At 32.6% G+C, this 14,682-nt stretch overlaps 1 protein-coding gene across 2 annotated transcripts; it reads right to left on the reverse strand.

Moving 5' to 3' along the window:
• Positions 1 to 11,235: 11,235 nt before the first annotated feature.
• LOC111899743 (equilibrative nucleotide transporter 3) lies at positions 11,236 to 14,078 on the reverse strand. 2 transcript variants are annotated; one of them, XM_023895592.3, is made up of 9 exons: positions 13,967 to 14,078; positions 13,777 to 13,881; positions 13,511 to 13,666; positions 13,285 to 13,428; positions 13,072 to 13,177; positions 12,682 to 12,854; positions 11,967 to 12,127; positions 11,577 to 11,835; positions 11,236 to 11,502 (listed from the first exon to the last, which is right to left on the reverse strand). In XM_023895592.3, the coding sequence occupies exons 1-9, from the start codon at positions 14,039 to 14,041 to the stop codon at positions 11,395 to 11,397; spliced, it is 1,287 nt and encodes a 428-aa protein (XP_023751360.1). In that variant the 5' UTR covers positions 14,042 to 14,078; the 3' UTR covers positions 11,236 to 11,394. The 2 variants fall into 2 exon arrangements, with proteins under 2 accessions (XP_023751360.1, XP_052627336.1); XM_052771376.1 differs by having other exon boundaries at positions 11,967 to 12,126; positions 12,678 to 12,854.
• Positions 14,079 to 14,682: the final 604 nt, after the last annotated feature.

Below are 14,682 nucleotides of genomic sequence, written 5' to 3' on the forward strand. Positions count from 1 at the left end.
TTAGTCATTACATTGACCTGAAATAACGGGTTGTTTCATCATGATTCATGAAGTAGGTAAGACACTATGAGGATTATGACATGTTTTCTCGTGGGTGTAACTCATCTTTCATCACTCTAGTCCCAAAGGTGAAGGATCCCACTAACCTTGGTGACTACCGACCCATCTGCCTCATTTGGTGTCTTTATAAGATCACGGCCAAGATTCTGGCTACAAGAATCAAAACAGTTATTGGTAGTGTTATTGGGGAGGTACAAGTAGCTTATGTAGAGGTTCGTACATTCTTGACGGGCCTTTGGTTATTAATGAAGTTTGTGAATGGGCTAAGAACATCAATAAAAAATCTTCTTATTCAAAGTTGACTTTGATAAGACATTCAACTCAATAAACTTGGAATATCTCGATTATATTCTCTAATAAATGGGTTTTAGTAACTAATGACGATCTTGGGTTTGTGTTGTCTTTCTTCCTTTCGTGCCTCGATTATTGTCAGTGGCTTCCCTACTAATGAGTTTGACATATCCAATGGAGTTAAACAAGATGATCACATTCACCTTTCTTGTTCATAATTGATATGGATGGGCTATATGTGGCTTTGGAATCAGCCAAGGAAAAGGGAATTTTCAAAGGTATGCAAATTTACTGTAATAAACCGATTAGGAATGGCAATGGGGCGGGTTCGAGTTGGGGCATGGTTTCCCAAACCCGCCCCGATATCTTTTGGGTATTTTATCGGGGCGCCCCGTTGGGTTCGGGTTTTCCCGTCGGGTTTCAGGTATCTTATCGGGTTTACAATAATTCATAACAAAATCTTTATTCCGTTTTAGGGTACCCCGATGTCTTATAAAAAATACGTGTTCTAGCTTCACTTTTAAATTAAAAATATGATGGATCACTTTAATAAAATTAGCTCGATGTTATATTAAAAATTATTTGATTTAATTTTATTGTAATACGTCAAAACATAAAAACTGATCATTCACACCTGATTGTTAATAACTAAAAAGATTGTGCATAGTAAGTATTTTATCTTTGAATACGTGGAATTAACATATATATATATATATAATCGAGGCGGGTCGGGTCGGGGCGAGGATAACCCACTCCCTGCCCCGAACCCGATAAAAACCCGATAACGAACCGTTACTCGACCTGAAATAATCGGGTTTCCCTGTCGGGTTCGGGTTTTTTTGCCATCCCTAAAACCGATGATATCAAATCTATTTTAAGCAGATGATGTGTTATTTTTTGGTGAATGGTCCTGAACAAACCTAAAAAACCTTGCTTGTATTCTAAAATGCTTCCACATTTCTGTAGGCCTAAAAGTGAATTTTCCATAAATTCAATATATTTGGCATTGGTACATCTGGCCATGAAACTTCACAATGGGCAAATATTCTTAGTTGTAGGGCAGACTTCCTCCCTTTTACCTGCCTTGGAGTTCCTGTAGGCACGAACATGAACCTCAAAAAGATTGGTAACTTATAATCAACAAATTTTACGCCAAGATTTCTTCTTAGAAATCCAAAACATTGTCCTTTGGTAGATGTTTAACCCTAATAAAATTGGTATTAGGTAACCTTCCTACTTATTTTTTTTTCTTTACTCAGTTCTCCCAGAGAAGATTCGTAGGAAGTTCTTATGCGGTGGACATGAAGAAAAAAAAAAGATACGTTAGGTTTCATGGGAGAATGTTATTATCTTTACAGAAAACGGAGGTATAGTCTTGGGTCGATCATAGCCTTGTACATGCTCTTCTTGTCAAATGGTAGTGGAGGCTAAAAACCGGACCCCCATCTATTTGAAGATGTACCATTGAAGGAATACAGAACCTACACAACAAGTTGGTTGATTATCTTAAAAAAAGGCATCAGTGATGTTTGAACAACATTTTCAGCATTAAAAAGACAAGATTCATGTGGTTTGAGATTTTATGATGTTTTCAGGAAAACTAGAAAGTCGGGAGAAAAGACGCAATTCTTAAATGATGTTTTAGATTGGAATGGGTGCACTCAAAACAAAATCTTTTTCATTATATAACCTCGAGAAACAAATAAGATGTACAGTGGTTGTGAGACTTACCAAATATGATATCATATGGAATTGGAAGTCATGTCCTTCTGTGTGAGCCTTCTAATCGAGCTCAACCGGTTGACAAGTACCATGGAACAAACCATCCTTTAAATCAGTCCTTATATGTGGTCATGTTCCTTACACTTTTATGTCAGATATGCAGTGACGCTTTAAGGAGAAGTATAAATCAAATTAGTCTAATTTGTAGTGGTTACTAATCGATCACGATAAAGGTTATGCGCTTTATTTGGAGAGCCGCCATGGGACATTTCCCTTCTACTAAGGCCCTTTTACAGATTGATATTCAATTGAGATCTTTCTATTGTGGTTCCTGTATTGGTAGAATTGAAGATACATACCACATTCTTGTTACATTCCCGTTTTCTTGTTTGGTTCATGAACAAGTCTTCTCCTGGTCTAGATTACACACATTTGATGTGACAAATGTTAAAAGGATTATGCAATTCACAGCTGCATGGAGACGGTGTCCTAAGAAAAGAGAATGGTTAATTATGATTTGTTATGGGATGTTTTGGATGTTATGGAAGTCAAGCAACGAGAAGTGATTCGGGGATTGTTCTGATCTCCTTCTAGGATGGTAGATAACATCAAGTCGGTGATTTACTTATGGTTGAACTGTAAGGGTAAATAACATTTGTAATTGGGTTGAGTAGACACACACTCTTTTCTCCTTTCTATAAATGACTGTTTTTGTTCCACTTTTGCCCTATCTAGTTACTTGCTAGGTAGGGGTATCTTTCATATATTTTGGCCATTCCTCTTAAAATACATGAATTTGAATTTATTTCAAAATAAATTTATTAACATTATAAGATTATATTTTTAATTTATAGGGACGAACAACACTAACTCATGAAAACTATGGACAATCTATAAATTTACTAACATTATAACTTTACCATCAAGCTCACGCTTCACGTTATTTAGAACATTGCTTTATTGTATATTCTTTTCATAATAAACGCTACCTTGAAACATTATCGGTGTGTTGATTTTTCATTTTCAAATGATTTGTTGGATCAGTTGCACATAAATTGATTTCTTAGCTTTGCAAAAAAGAACTAATGTTGCAATAGAATTTTTATTCTTTTGCATTGACTACAATTGATTTTCTATTATTCATACGAAATATTTATTAATTAATTATAAGAGCATTTTTAATGATAATTTATTGGAAAGCTTTTTAGTATCTTAATAAGTTTTTATAAAGCTTTTAAATGAGAAGGTTCTTTTTTAAGTCGTCATTGTAAATAGGGTTGTCAAAATTATTTCACGGAAAACCAACAAGCATGTTACTAATTGAACCAAGAAAATTGATTTTCAATATATTTGGTTGGTAGTATGATAGTGTCGTACCAATTAAACAATCTTGGTATAGGAATTATATAAAATTTTGAATGCCCTATAATATCTTACCAACCAATTAATATATATATATATATATATATATATATATATATATATATATATATATATATATATATATATATAAATCGTATATCAACTTTGAATTATATTTAGTGTTTATAGTTTTAAGACCATCATATAAGGAATTTAACCTCATTAGTTAATACTTACCACCATGTTAAATTACAAATATGAAACATTGTTATAACGTTACTTTAATAGATTTCTTTAGTAAAGGAAAAAAAAACTACCTCACTAATTTCTTTATTAATCGTCAAAGCTACCTGATGCATTAGCATATCTTTAACTTTTATAATAGAAAATTAATATAAGTTGACATATATCATTATCAATTTGTACCAACCAAATTTATTGGTAGCCAAACATATTGGTACCAAGTATAGTTGATATAGTACTGATAATAATTATATATATATATATATATATATATATATATATATATATATATATATATATATATATATATATATATATATTCATGTACCATGTTTACTCGTAACTGTAACCACTTCCGTTTTATTTGGCTTGTATATTGTTTTTCGACCTTATTGCAATTTAGTATTTTTTTTAATGGTAAACATAATCTGGTTCACTAATACCGGATACTTGCAACTTTTGTTTTTTTTTTTTCCGGACTTTACTCTTTTGTGTATTTCGTGTTCATTAAAGCTCTTACATTTGATATAAATGTTCAGTTTTACCTTTTTTTTGTTCATAAAAGCCTTTTTAAGTTTAATTTTTTGGTTCATTAAAGCTCTTAATTTTCATAGAAATGTTCGGTTTTATCGGGTAAATTTGTAAAAAATGGTAAAAGCAAAAAAAAAGTTGCAAGAATCTGGTATTAGTGAACCTAAAATGTACAAAAGAGTAAACCCACACATTTCTAACAAACTTAAGGTTTTTTATGTCATTGTCCATTTTTTCAGATGAAATAAGCCGATTTTTTTTGTCCTTTCTTTAGTGCACTTTTAGAGTTATAATTCAATTTGGCAGCCTATTACTAAAAGCTTGTTTTTATCAAAATATACATATGTATATTTTGGAATAAATACACAAAATCAAGAGATGTATTGCTTGAATCGTGCCATAACAGAGCTATGGGTAGTAAACTAATTACAAGACTTTGATCCAATCCATTAGTAAAGCAAAAAAGATAATCACTTTTGCAGGACTTTAATACACGGTTTTTTTTTTTTGGTCACATTCCGTTCGTTTAACTTGTTTTGTAGGAATATGTACCTATTTTCACCACGTGGTTTGAACAAAACTCCATTGGTTCTAATGACACAGTGCATCGGTACTTATGTCCTGGTCAAAACCAAATTATTTGACTAATACATTTTATAAATTACTACACCATACTAACGAACTGAAACACATTATAAATAAAAAAACAGATGAACTAAAACACAGGAGCAAGTAAATGGATGACATGGAAACAAAAATAGCTTAATTGGATAACTTTGGGTTGCCAAGATCGAAAGCAAAAACGTTTAAGGCTAAGAGAGACACAGTAGGGTAGACGAATTGTGCTATAAAATCGAACACAACAAGGAGAGACTAAGACTAGGTCGGCATCCCAAATCAAGATATCCAAATTCGAATCAGAAGAAAAAAAAATTCGGATGAAGAAGTAAAAAAAATCGTTGATTGGAGAATTTAGGGCTGAGTGGATTCTTCAATTCTCCGGCTTTTCTATTTCTTGGAGATTTGATGCGTGTATTCTCACATTTCCCTTATAAGTAATAGAGAATAAAATTGATGGAAATCGAATTCAAATTTTTTCCTTTTTTTTCCCTTCATTTTAATACAAAACAAACAAAGAAAATAAAAAAACAATTCAATTTCCCTTTGATTATTTCACTATACCAAACACCCCTTTAATGGAATCCATAATGCAAGTAGTATAAGAGTTGAATGAGATGGTGACTCGGATTAAATGAATGTTTAATCGAGTTTTGGTGATTACATAAAGTGAAGTTAACATAAGATTTCAATGTTCTCTCCGTTCTTCAATATAGTTCAATTGATAGACACTACTAGAAAACTAGGGCAATAGCTACGGCACAATCCGTAGCTATTCGGTAGGTATAAGGCGATACCTACGGATTTGCTACGGAAAATGCCCTGTAGCATAAATGCCCGTGGGAAATTTTTACCTACGGAATTGCTACGGACTAGCTACTGAATAGCTACGGATATTTCCGTAGGTATAATACCTACGGAATAGCTACGGCCAGTAATTGCTACGGAATACCTACGGATTGCCAACGGGTGTATGTTCCTACGGAATAGCTACGGAATAGCATGGCTACGGATTTCCTACGGATTACTCACGCAAGTATTTTCCTACGGAATAGCTACGGAACTGTTTAGCTACGGATTTCCTACGGATTAACGACAGAACTCAAGTTTGACTAAAATTGACTTTCTTCCTACGGAATACCTACGGACCTATTTAGCGACGGATTTCCGTAGCTAGTCCGTAGCTAATTTCATTTTATCAAAAAAATTAAATTTTAAAAATTTAAAAATTTCCATTTTTTGTCAAATACCATATCAATTCTATTTGTCCAAAATACACCAAAAAATGTCCCTAATACCAACTTTGACACATTCAATTCCATTGTCTTAAATACCATACAAATGTCTCAAGTACCATACAAATTAGGCATAACAAAACAAGCAAACAATACAAGTGTTTACAAATTCAATTGTTCCAAAATACTTATCAATTGTCCTCGGGTGGATTATCGGGGGGACCACGGGGTTGATTTCCAGATATATTTATCATCCTCATAACCATCTCCATTTGTTCTTTCATTTGTTGTTGTTGTTCCATGACAGAAACTTGTGCACGCAACCTATCAACCTAAAAAATGGTGACACAATTCAATACTTAAACAATAATAGCAATTTATTTTAGTTTATTGTAACCTTTAACCATAATAGCAACATACTTTTGTTTATTATCAATTTAATCAATATTCTCACCAAACTACCTAACTTTTAACCATAATAGCAACATATTTTTGTTTATTATCAATTTAATTAGTATTATCAACATACCTCTTGTTGCGTGCTATTCGACTGGGTGGACTGGGAAGATGGAGTCCCTAAAACCAAAAAATGTATATCCGATGCTCCTATCCCATAGATAGCACCCTTCTTCTTTCCTTTTCTTCTAAGTTGGGTTTCCTCCCATACATCTACATCATCCTTACGATTTGAAGGATCTTCACCAAATTTGTTGACCAACCCATGCATATACCCCTCCTACAAATTACAAAAAACATGATTGTCATATACAAAAATGAGACAATCAATATACATAAATGATAAAGATAAGTTACTAGTGCTTCTTTGGCCGTCTACGAGCAATATTCAATATTTTCATGATTTCCCTCAAAATATTTTTTCTTTGACCCGGCAGTGCCATGCGTCTTCACGAAAACATCATATTGTGTGGGTGGTTTACCCATCAATTTTTCCTACATAAAAGTCAACGTACAATTAATGTAGTGAATGCCACCTGTACATTGTCTGTAAAAGATAAAAAGTAAATTTAAAAATACAAACTAAACACAAATGAGTATAAGATACAATAACAAGTATTTAATATATTACCCCGAAACGCGAAAACATCTGTAGAAGAGCCTCATTTGGAATATCACTGAACCGGGCCCACATATGATCTAAATTCTCCCAAAAGAGATGAATACACGCGCTGTGGATTTTTTGATCCCCAAAAGAGATGAATACACGGATTAAACAAACGACGACTATCAAGTCTCTTCGTGTACATCCATTCTCTATTAGACAACATTTTGATCTAAAACTACATTTCCATTTAAAAATGTTAATTAGAATTATAACATTTCAATATAATAGTGTAACATCCCATTTAATCTAATATGTATGACTAACGATACATAACGTTTCAACAAATGATCAATATCATAATATGCATTTTAAATTAACTAAAATTCCATATATAAACATTTAACTAACATTTTTAACAAATTTAACAAATTAACTTAACATTTTTTATATAACATATATATCATATTTTAACAAATCTAAAACCTCAAATTCAACCTATATTTCATATTTAACAAATCTATAACCACACATTCAACAAAGTGCAGGAGGAAGTAACTTTACCAAATCTTAAACACCAAAATCAACCTAAAACATCACATTCAACAAAAAAAATCAACTTAAAACCTCATATTCAACAAAAAAATCAACCTTACTAGCTCACATTCAACAAAATTACACCTAAAACAAAGTAATTTTTAAAAAGAAACAAAAAAGAAAAAAAAAACTAGTGTTTACCTTTGGCTCGGTGACGGGAAAATGCAGCAGGAAGAAGCACCGGCTGTGTCAGTGCCGTCGACGTCGGAAAGTGCAGGAGGAGGAAGGGGCACCGCCACCAGGGGGAAGAGTGCGTCGACCAGAGAGAGAGAGAGAGAGGGAGAGAGAGCTGCGATGTTGTAGCGTGTTTTTTTTTTTTTTTTTTTGTTCTTGTAAGCTGCGAGAAGGGGGGAGACAGAAAAGGGGAGAAAAGGGGAATATAAATTAGAGACACCGGCCAGCAAATAAATAAAAAAAATTGTTGCAGCAGGATTCGAACTCCAATCTACCAAGTATTAAGCCAATAGTCTTACCAACCGGTCGGGTATGCCACTTGCTTAATTGTTTAGACTCCAATTGATTTTAATTTGTTTCTGGAAAATAAAGAAAAAAACGGTAGGGTAAGAATCGAACTCGGGTCACCTGCATAACTAACCAACACAATTACCATCCGGCCGGACATGCCACATCCTTGTTGAGCTTGTCTCCTAATAATTTTATACACTTTCTTTTTTCGATATTATTATTATTATTATTATTATTATTATTATTATTATTAATCAAGTCTTCAAACTTTTTTTTATGATCGTATGTATGTGTGCTTATTATTATTATTATTATTATTTTCTTTTCAATATTCAAGTCTTAAAACTTTTTTTTCACTATTATTATTATTTTTTTCATTATTTTTTTTCAATAATAATAATATTCAAAAAAATTAAAAATATGGTTAACACACAAATAAACAATTAAAATAATATACGTTTAATGTATAAATTAAATAATGAAAAAAATATGATAATTATGGTAAATATGTATATTTGTATAAGTATGTATGTGTGTGCTTATGTATATGTATGTGTGTATATATATATGTAAGGATTACAACGTTAAACAATGAGCAATGGATTATAGTGTTAAACCAAAACACAAGTAATGCATCCCGTATGTGCACATGGCTTTATGAATGATATTAATAGCTATAAGTTGGTGAAAATATAGATAATCGTATATAATAGAGGTGTGAAAAAAACGGAGCGAAAAAAACGACGTTTGGTGCCCGAAAAAATAAAAATAAGAAAAATCCGTAGGTAATTAGCTACGGACTAGCTACGGAATTCTAACAGAAAGCATACTCCGTAGCTATTCCGTAGGTAATTACCTACGGAATAGCTACGGAGTATGCTTTCCGTTAGAATTCCGTAGTTAGTCCGTAGCTAATTACCTACGGATTAGCTACGGATTTTTCTTATTTTTATTTTTTCGGGCACCAAACGTCGTTTTTTTCGCTCCGTTTTTTTCACACCTCTATTATATACGATTATCTATATTTTCACCAACTTATAGCTATTAATATCATTGATAAAGTCGCGCGCACATACATGATCGATTGTTCGTTTAATGGTTTAACACTATAATGTTTATAAATACGTACACATACATCTCACAAACACATATACCACAACTCATTCATGTATATAAATATACATATACAAACATAATCCATCACAAGTTGGTGAAATGTATAAACATTACAATGTTAAACAATGAAACGAGTACTTGATCCCGAAGGGGCACACGACTTTATGAACGATATTAATAGCTACAAGTTGGTGAAAATATAGATAGCCATGTATAGTAGAGGTATGAAAAAAACGGAACGAAAAAAATGACGTTTGGTGCCCGAAAAATCGAAAATAAGAAAAATCCGTAGCCAATCCGTAGCTAATTAGCTACGGACTAGCTACGGAATTCTAACGGAAAGCATACTCCGTAGCTATTCCGTAGGTAATTACCTACGGAATAGCTACGGAGTATGCTTTCCGTTAGAATTCCGTAGCTAGTCCGTAGCTAATTAGCTACGGATTAGCTACGGATTTTTCTTATTTTCGATTTTTTCGGGCACCAAACGTCGTTTTTTTCGCTCCGTTTTTTTTCACACCTCTATTATATACGATTATCTATATTTTCACCAACTTATAGCTATTAATATCATTGATAAAGTCGCGAGCACATACATGATCCATTGTTCGTTTAATGGTTTAACACTATAATGCGTATGAATACGTTCACATACATCTTACAAACACGTATACATACACATATACACGTACACATATACCATAACTCATTCATGTGTATAAATATACATATAAAAACATAATTCATCACAAGTTGATGAAAAAGTATATGCATTACAATGTTAAAATGTGAAACGAGTACTTGATCCTGAAGGGGACATAACTTTGTGAACGATATTAATAGCTACATGTTGGTGAAAATAAAGATAATCATGTATAGTAGAGGTGTGAAAACAACGAAGCGAAAAAAACAACGTTTGGTGCCCGAAAAAATGAAAATAAGAAAAATCCGTAGCTAATCTGTAGGTAATTAGTATCCGTAGGTATTCCGTAGCCATTTCGTAGCTAAATAGCTACGGAATAGCTACGAATTTGCATATGTAGCTATTCCGTAGCTATTCTGTAGCTAATTAGCTACGGAATAGCTACGGATTCGCATCTGTAGCTATTCCGTAGCTAATTAGCTACGGAATAGCTACGGACCCGCTTCCGTAGCTATTCCGAAGCTATTCCGTAGCTATTCCGTTACCAAACTAGGGCGTCCTATTATGTAGCTGATCCGTAGCAATTCCGTAGCTAATTAGCTACGGAAATTTTCCGTAGCTAATTAGCTACGGAAATTTTCCGTAGCTATTTTCCGTAGGAAAACACCATGTTTTCTAGTAGTGAGAATAAAATATTCATTATGATTATGTTAAAAGTAAAGTTGAATCATTTAGATTTTAGATGGATGCTCTAACATAATCAATCATTTACCATTTTATCATGTAAAAATCACATTTGCTCAAATTATTTGGTAGCATCTCTCATATACTCTAACCGTCCCAAAATTATTGTCCACAGGCAAAAAAACACATAAATTAAGAAATCATTAGTTACCATTAACTTTATCTAATTGTATTTAATTTCATCATTAAATGTTTTGGTTGGTTAAGTAATAATGATACATTTTGGTAAAAATGATATTTATTTTAAGAATTAGACAATTATTTTGAAACAACTTAAAACCAACTGGAAAAAAAACATGGACTATCAATACAGGACATACGAAATATAAATTAATATTACGTAAACAAAAGGAGTGAAGTTCGTATTTTTTTTCTTCGTTTTTTGTAATTTTTCTCATTGGTAAACGATCACATAGCAAAGAAAAACATGTACCTTTTGTTTTGGTATTTTGATATCTTATCTTGTCAACATATCTATTCAACTGCCATTCTTATTTTGGTTTTGTTTTTCTTGTTCTCTAATGTTACACGAGAATATGCCTAGAACTTTCATTTTGCTTGCTAAATAGAAAAAGAAATAAGATCAAAATGCAACATAAAACCAAATATATATACTATTTACCATGTCTTATTTCTGCACTTGATACCAAATTACTCTAGAAAACTAGCTTACTTCAATACGTCTAATTTACATGATTTTATATCTCTCACCAACCTTTGCCAATTAGCCATAACCAGTCGGACGTTACCCCCGCAAAAAGACCTCCCATAAGAAACAACACAAGTATATTCCCCAATGCGTTTTGTTCGGGTCCCTGCAAACAATAATAACAACACATACATTAGAAATTATAAATAAGACTAAAAGGCTATAACTCGATAAAGGTACCTTGTAGCCTTTTGGAGCCGAAGTGAGGACACAAACTGTAAGATAGCCATTAGATAACCCCAAAAACGATGTCAAAAATATCATCCAACCCTGATCGGCATATTTAGCCGTGAAATAAAACGCCGGAATGAGCAAATATCTTGCTAGAACTGCTATCATGAGTCCCTTTCGTGACTCCAACTTCACACATTTGATTAATGGAATATATCGTCCCACAAGGTCCCACACATTGTACATCGCAATCAAAACAAGCGCATACCTAACAACAAATATTATTATTATTATTATTATTATTATTATTATTATTATTATTATTATTATTGGGTTACACCCGATGTAGAAATGGTTGTATAATGGACAAACAATGGATCTTGAGAGTGTTGATGTTACCATGAACCCAAGCTATGTGACCCCGTGTCTTCAGATAAGAAGCCGGGGAAAATAGACAATGTTAAAAGATATATTAAAAACATATCCATCGCATAATCTATGTTTTCTCGTAACAATTCCTTGTTGCTCAATCTTTCATGTATTGTAGAGTTTGCTTCGTCCTACCAAAACCCGATTGAAGCTTAGCAAATCAAATAATTGTTTTGGAACCTAGACATAACAATGTATTTTTATTGATTTGTTTATTATTGAATATATCTTACTTTCCTTTTTTCATGTTACAAAATAGTACATCTAAAAATCTATCCATTTTCACTGTTATCATAAGAAAACTAAAAGTAAAATGCTTTAGTTGGATAGATTTTTCAAAATACAATACCTTAATAAGAAAATGATTGGAAGCATAATTAACAAATCATAAGAACTAGCAACTCCTATAGATTGTTTCACAAGGAACCAATTCGAAAAGGGTTAAATGCAAGAAATAACATTTTATTTTTATTAACTTGTTTATTATAGAATCCCACTTTTTTCAGTTCTATTATTACAAAATTACACTTTCACAAATGTACCTAATTATAATTGTGTCTATCTTTGAAATAAAGCGATTTTATGAAGTAAAGATTGAATGTATAATGTTATAATCCATAAATTATGAAAGTACTTTATTTTTCTTTGCATTAAGCCCTACTGAAAGCATTAAAAAATGTAGTACCTCTCCTGAACGTGAATAAATCCCACCAGCAACAAGGTCGGCTGAAACCGTTTTTGACCCTTCTGAAGCTGCCTTTGATCGGTAGTATTTTACAATCGGAAGCTTTGGGAACACAAATGCATATAGAAGGACACAAAGCAACTCAAAGATTGTGCATAATGAGAAGAATAAAACTGCAAAACAAAGGTTTCTCTAATATTTGAGAAAATAGCATCACAACGAAAAATGGAAAGAAAAAACAAATGAGCAATTTTGTAAAAAATTTGGACATTACCCTTCTACTTTCTTTATAAAGTCGTAAACTTAAATAAAACACCCAATATATAAAGATCAAGTGATGTTCTCATTAAGTAAAAAAAAATAGTAAAATGATAAATGTAAAGGACCTACGTGCTCCTTTTCGTAAACCGTTTTGCGAATTATCAAAAACGCCCTTCGTCAGCAATCTCAAACCGGATGTAATAGCTCCAGATGCAGCAAGCCCAGCTAGAAACGACTAAAAAACTCCAACAACTAAAGAATTATCATATAAGAATATAACATAGTGAAAAACAAACAGATAAACACACATGAAATTGATAATGTTAACTGAAAATTACTAACTTGAATGAACTCAGGCAACATGAATGACAAGTCTCCAATCATTCCACCTTGCACATAAGCATCCGCAACTCCAAAGGCAGCACTTATTGCACACAACCCGATGAAACTTCCTATTCCACCTTTACCAGATGTTGCTAAATCCAACTACAATACACACCAAAATGGAAACCGAATCACTTCGTTGCTAATTTTCCAAAAAAAATCTGAGACGTTTTTGGGGACTTACAAGCAAAACAGCAAGAGTACCGAAGAAGAAAAGAATGTATCCGAATAAGTTCCGTTTCCTGGTATTTATAGTGGCTTCATGGTATGCAAGTATTGCGAGTGTTGCGAGGGAGAATGGTTGGTAAACGAGCGTCAGGATTCTTGAGGGGTGATATTTCTGCAATGGAGGTGTTAATTGTTATTTGAATCCAAAAGCAAAAGTCTTTAGGTTTAATTCTTTGCATCAAAAGTTTGGATTTTTATACAAATGGAGTAATTTAAAGTTACCGGAAACAAATTAACATAATAATCTTCTATCGTCAGCATGCTATTCCAAGAAAACAAACACCCAATTCCAAGAACCCAGCACACCACCATTGCAGTAAACCTCCCCTGCAATTTCACAGTTTCTTATATATATATCATCCAAACTTATTCAAAGATTCACAATTTCTCAAGATTACAAGGAAACTGATACCTCAAGCCTTGTGGGTGTCTCTTTCTCATGATCAGTTGATGTTGGCAATGGCATTGCTCCTACTTCTGCTTCCATTGATCAGTATGTCTACAACCTGTTTCGTCGAAATTCCCTAAAAGATAAATTCTTTCGTTAGATGAGTTTTTCAAAACCCAAAATCGTATTATAGTTATACGTAGACATGAAACAATAGAATTGGATGGCGGAAAAAGGATAAATATTAGGGTATATACGTACCAAAGAGAGGATTAATCAAGAAATTGGTAGAGAAATGTTGTAGATCTTATAGTTTCATTTCCGAGATGGGTTGTGAATTGTGATGTGAAGTTATATGCTGTATGCAGGAGTTTGTTGCGGGAATCATGCATAAGAGTTGTATGGATTAGTGATTCTACTCTTATCTAACAAGAGGTTTTGCAGACGATTTTTCCGTTAATGGAATATGCACAAAGCACGGGAAAAAACAAGTGACCAGGTCAATTTGCCATCTATCTAGTGCCATGAAAGTAGAGTAACATTTATTTTTCTTCTTTAAGTGAGTAATCATAACTTTGTTGTATTAACTATCAAATGAGTAAAACAAAATATCTTTGCATTAATTGGTAAAATATTAAATAGATCTTACGTTTTTTGCACTTGTTTCTTAAATTTTCATATTTTTGTTGTCTTAGCTGCAAAAAAAATTTCATTTTTCGAAAAAGAACTACTGCTTTTGC

This window comes from Lactuca sativa, chromosome 4 (assembly GCF_002870075.4).
Source record: "Lactuca sativa cultivar Salinas chromosome 4, Lsat_Salinas_v11, whole genome shotgun sequence".
NCBI lineage: Eukaryota > Viridiplantae > Streptophyta > Magnoliopsida > Asterales > Asteraceae > Lactuca > Lactuca sativa.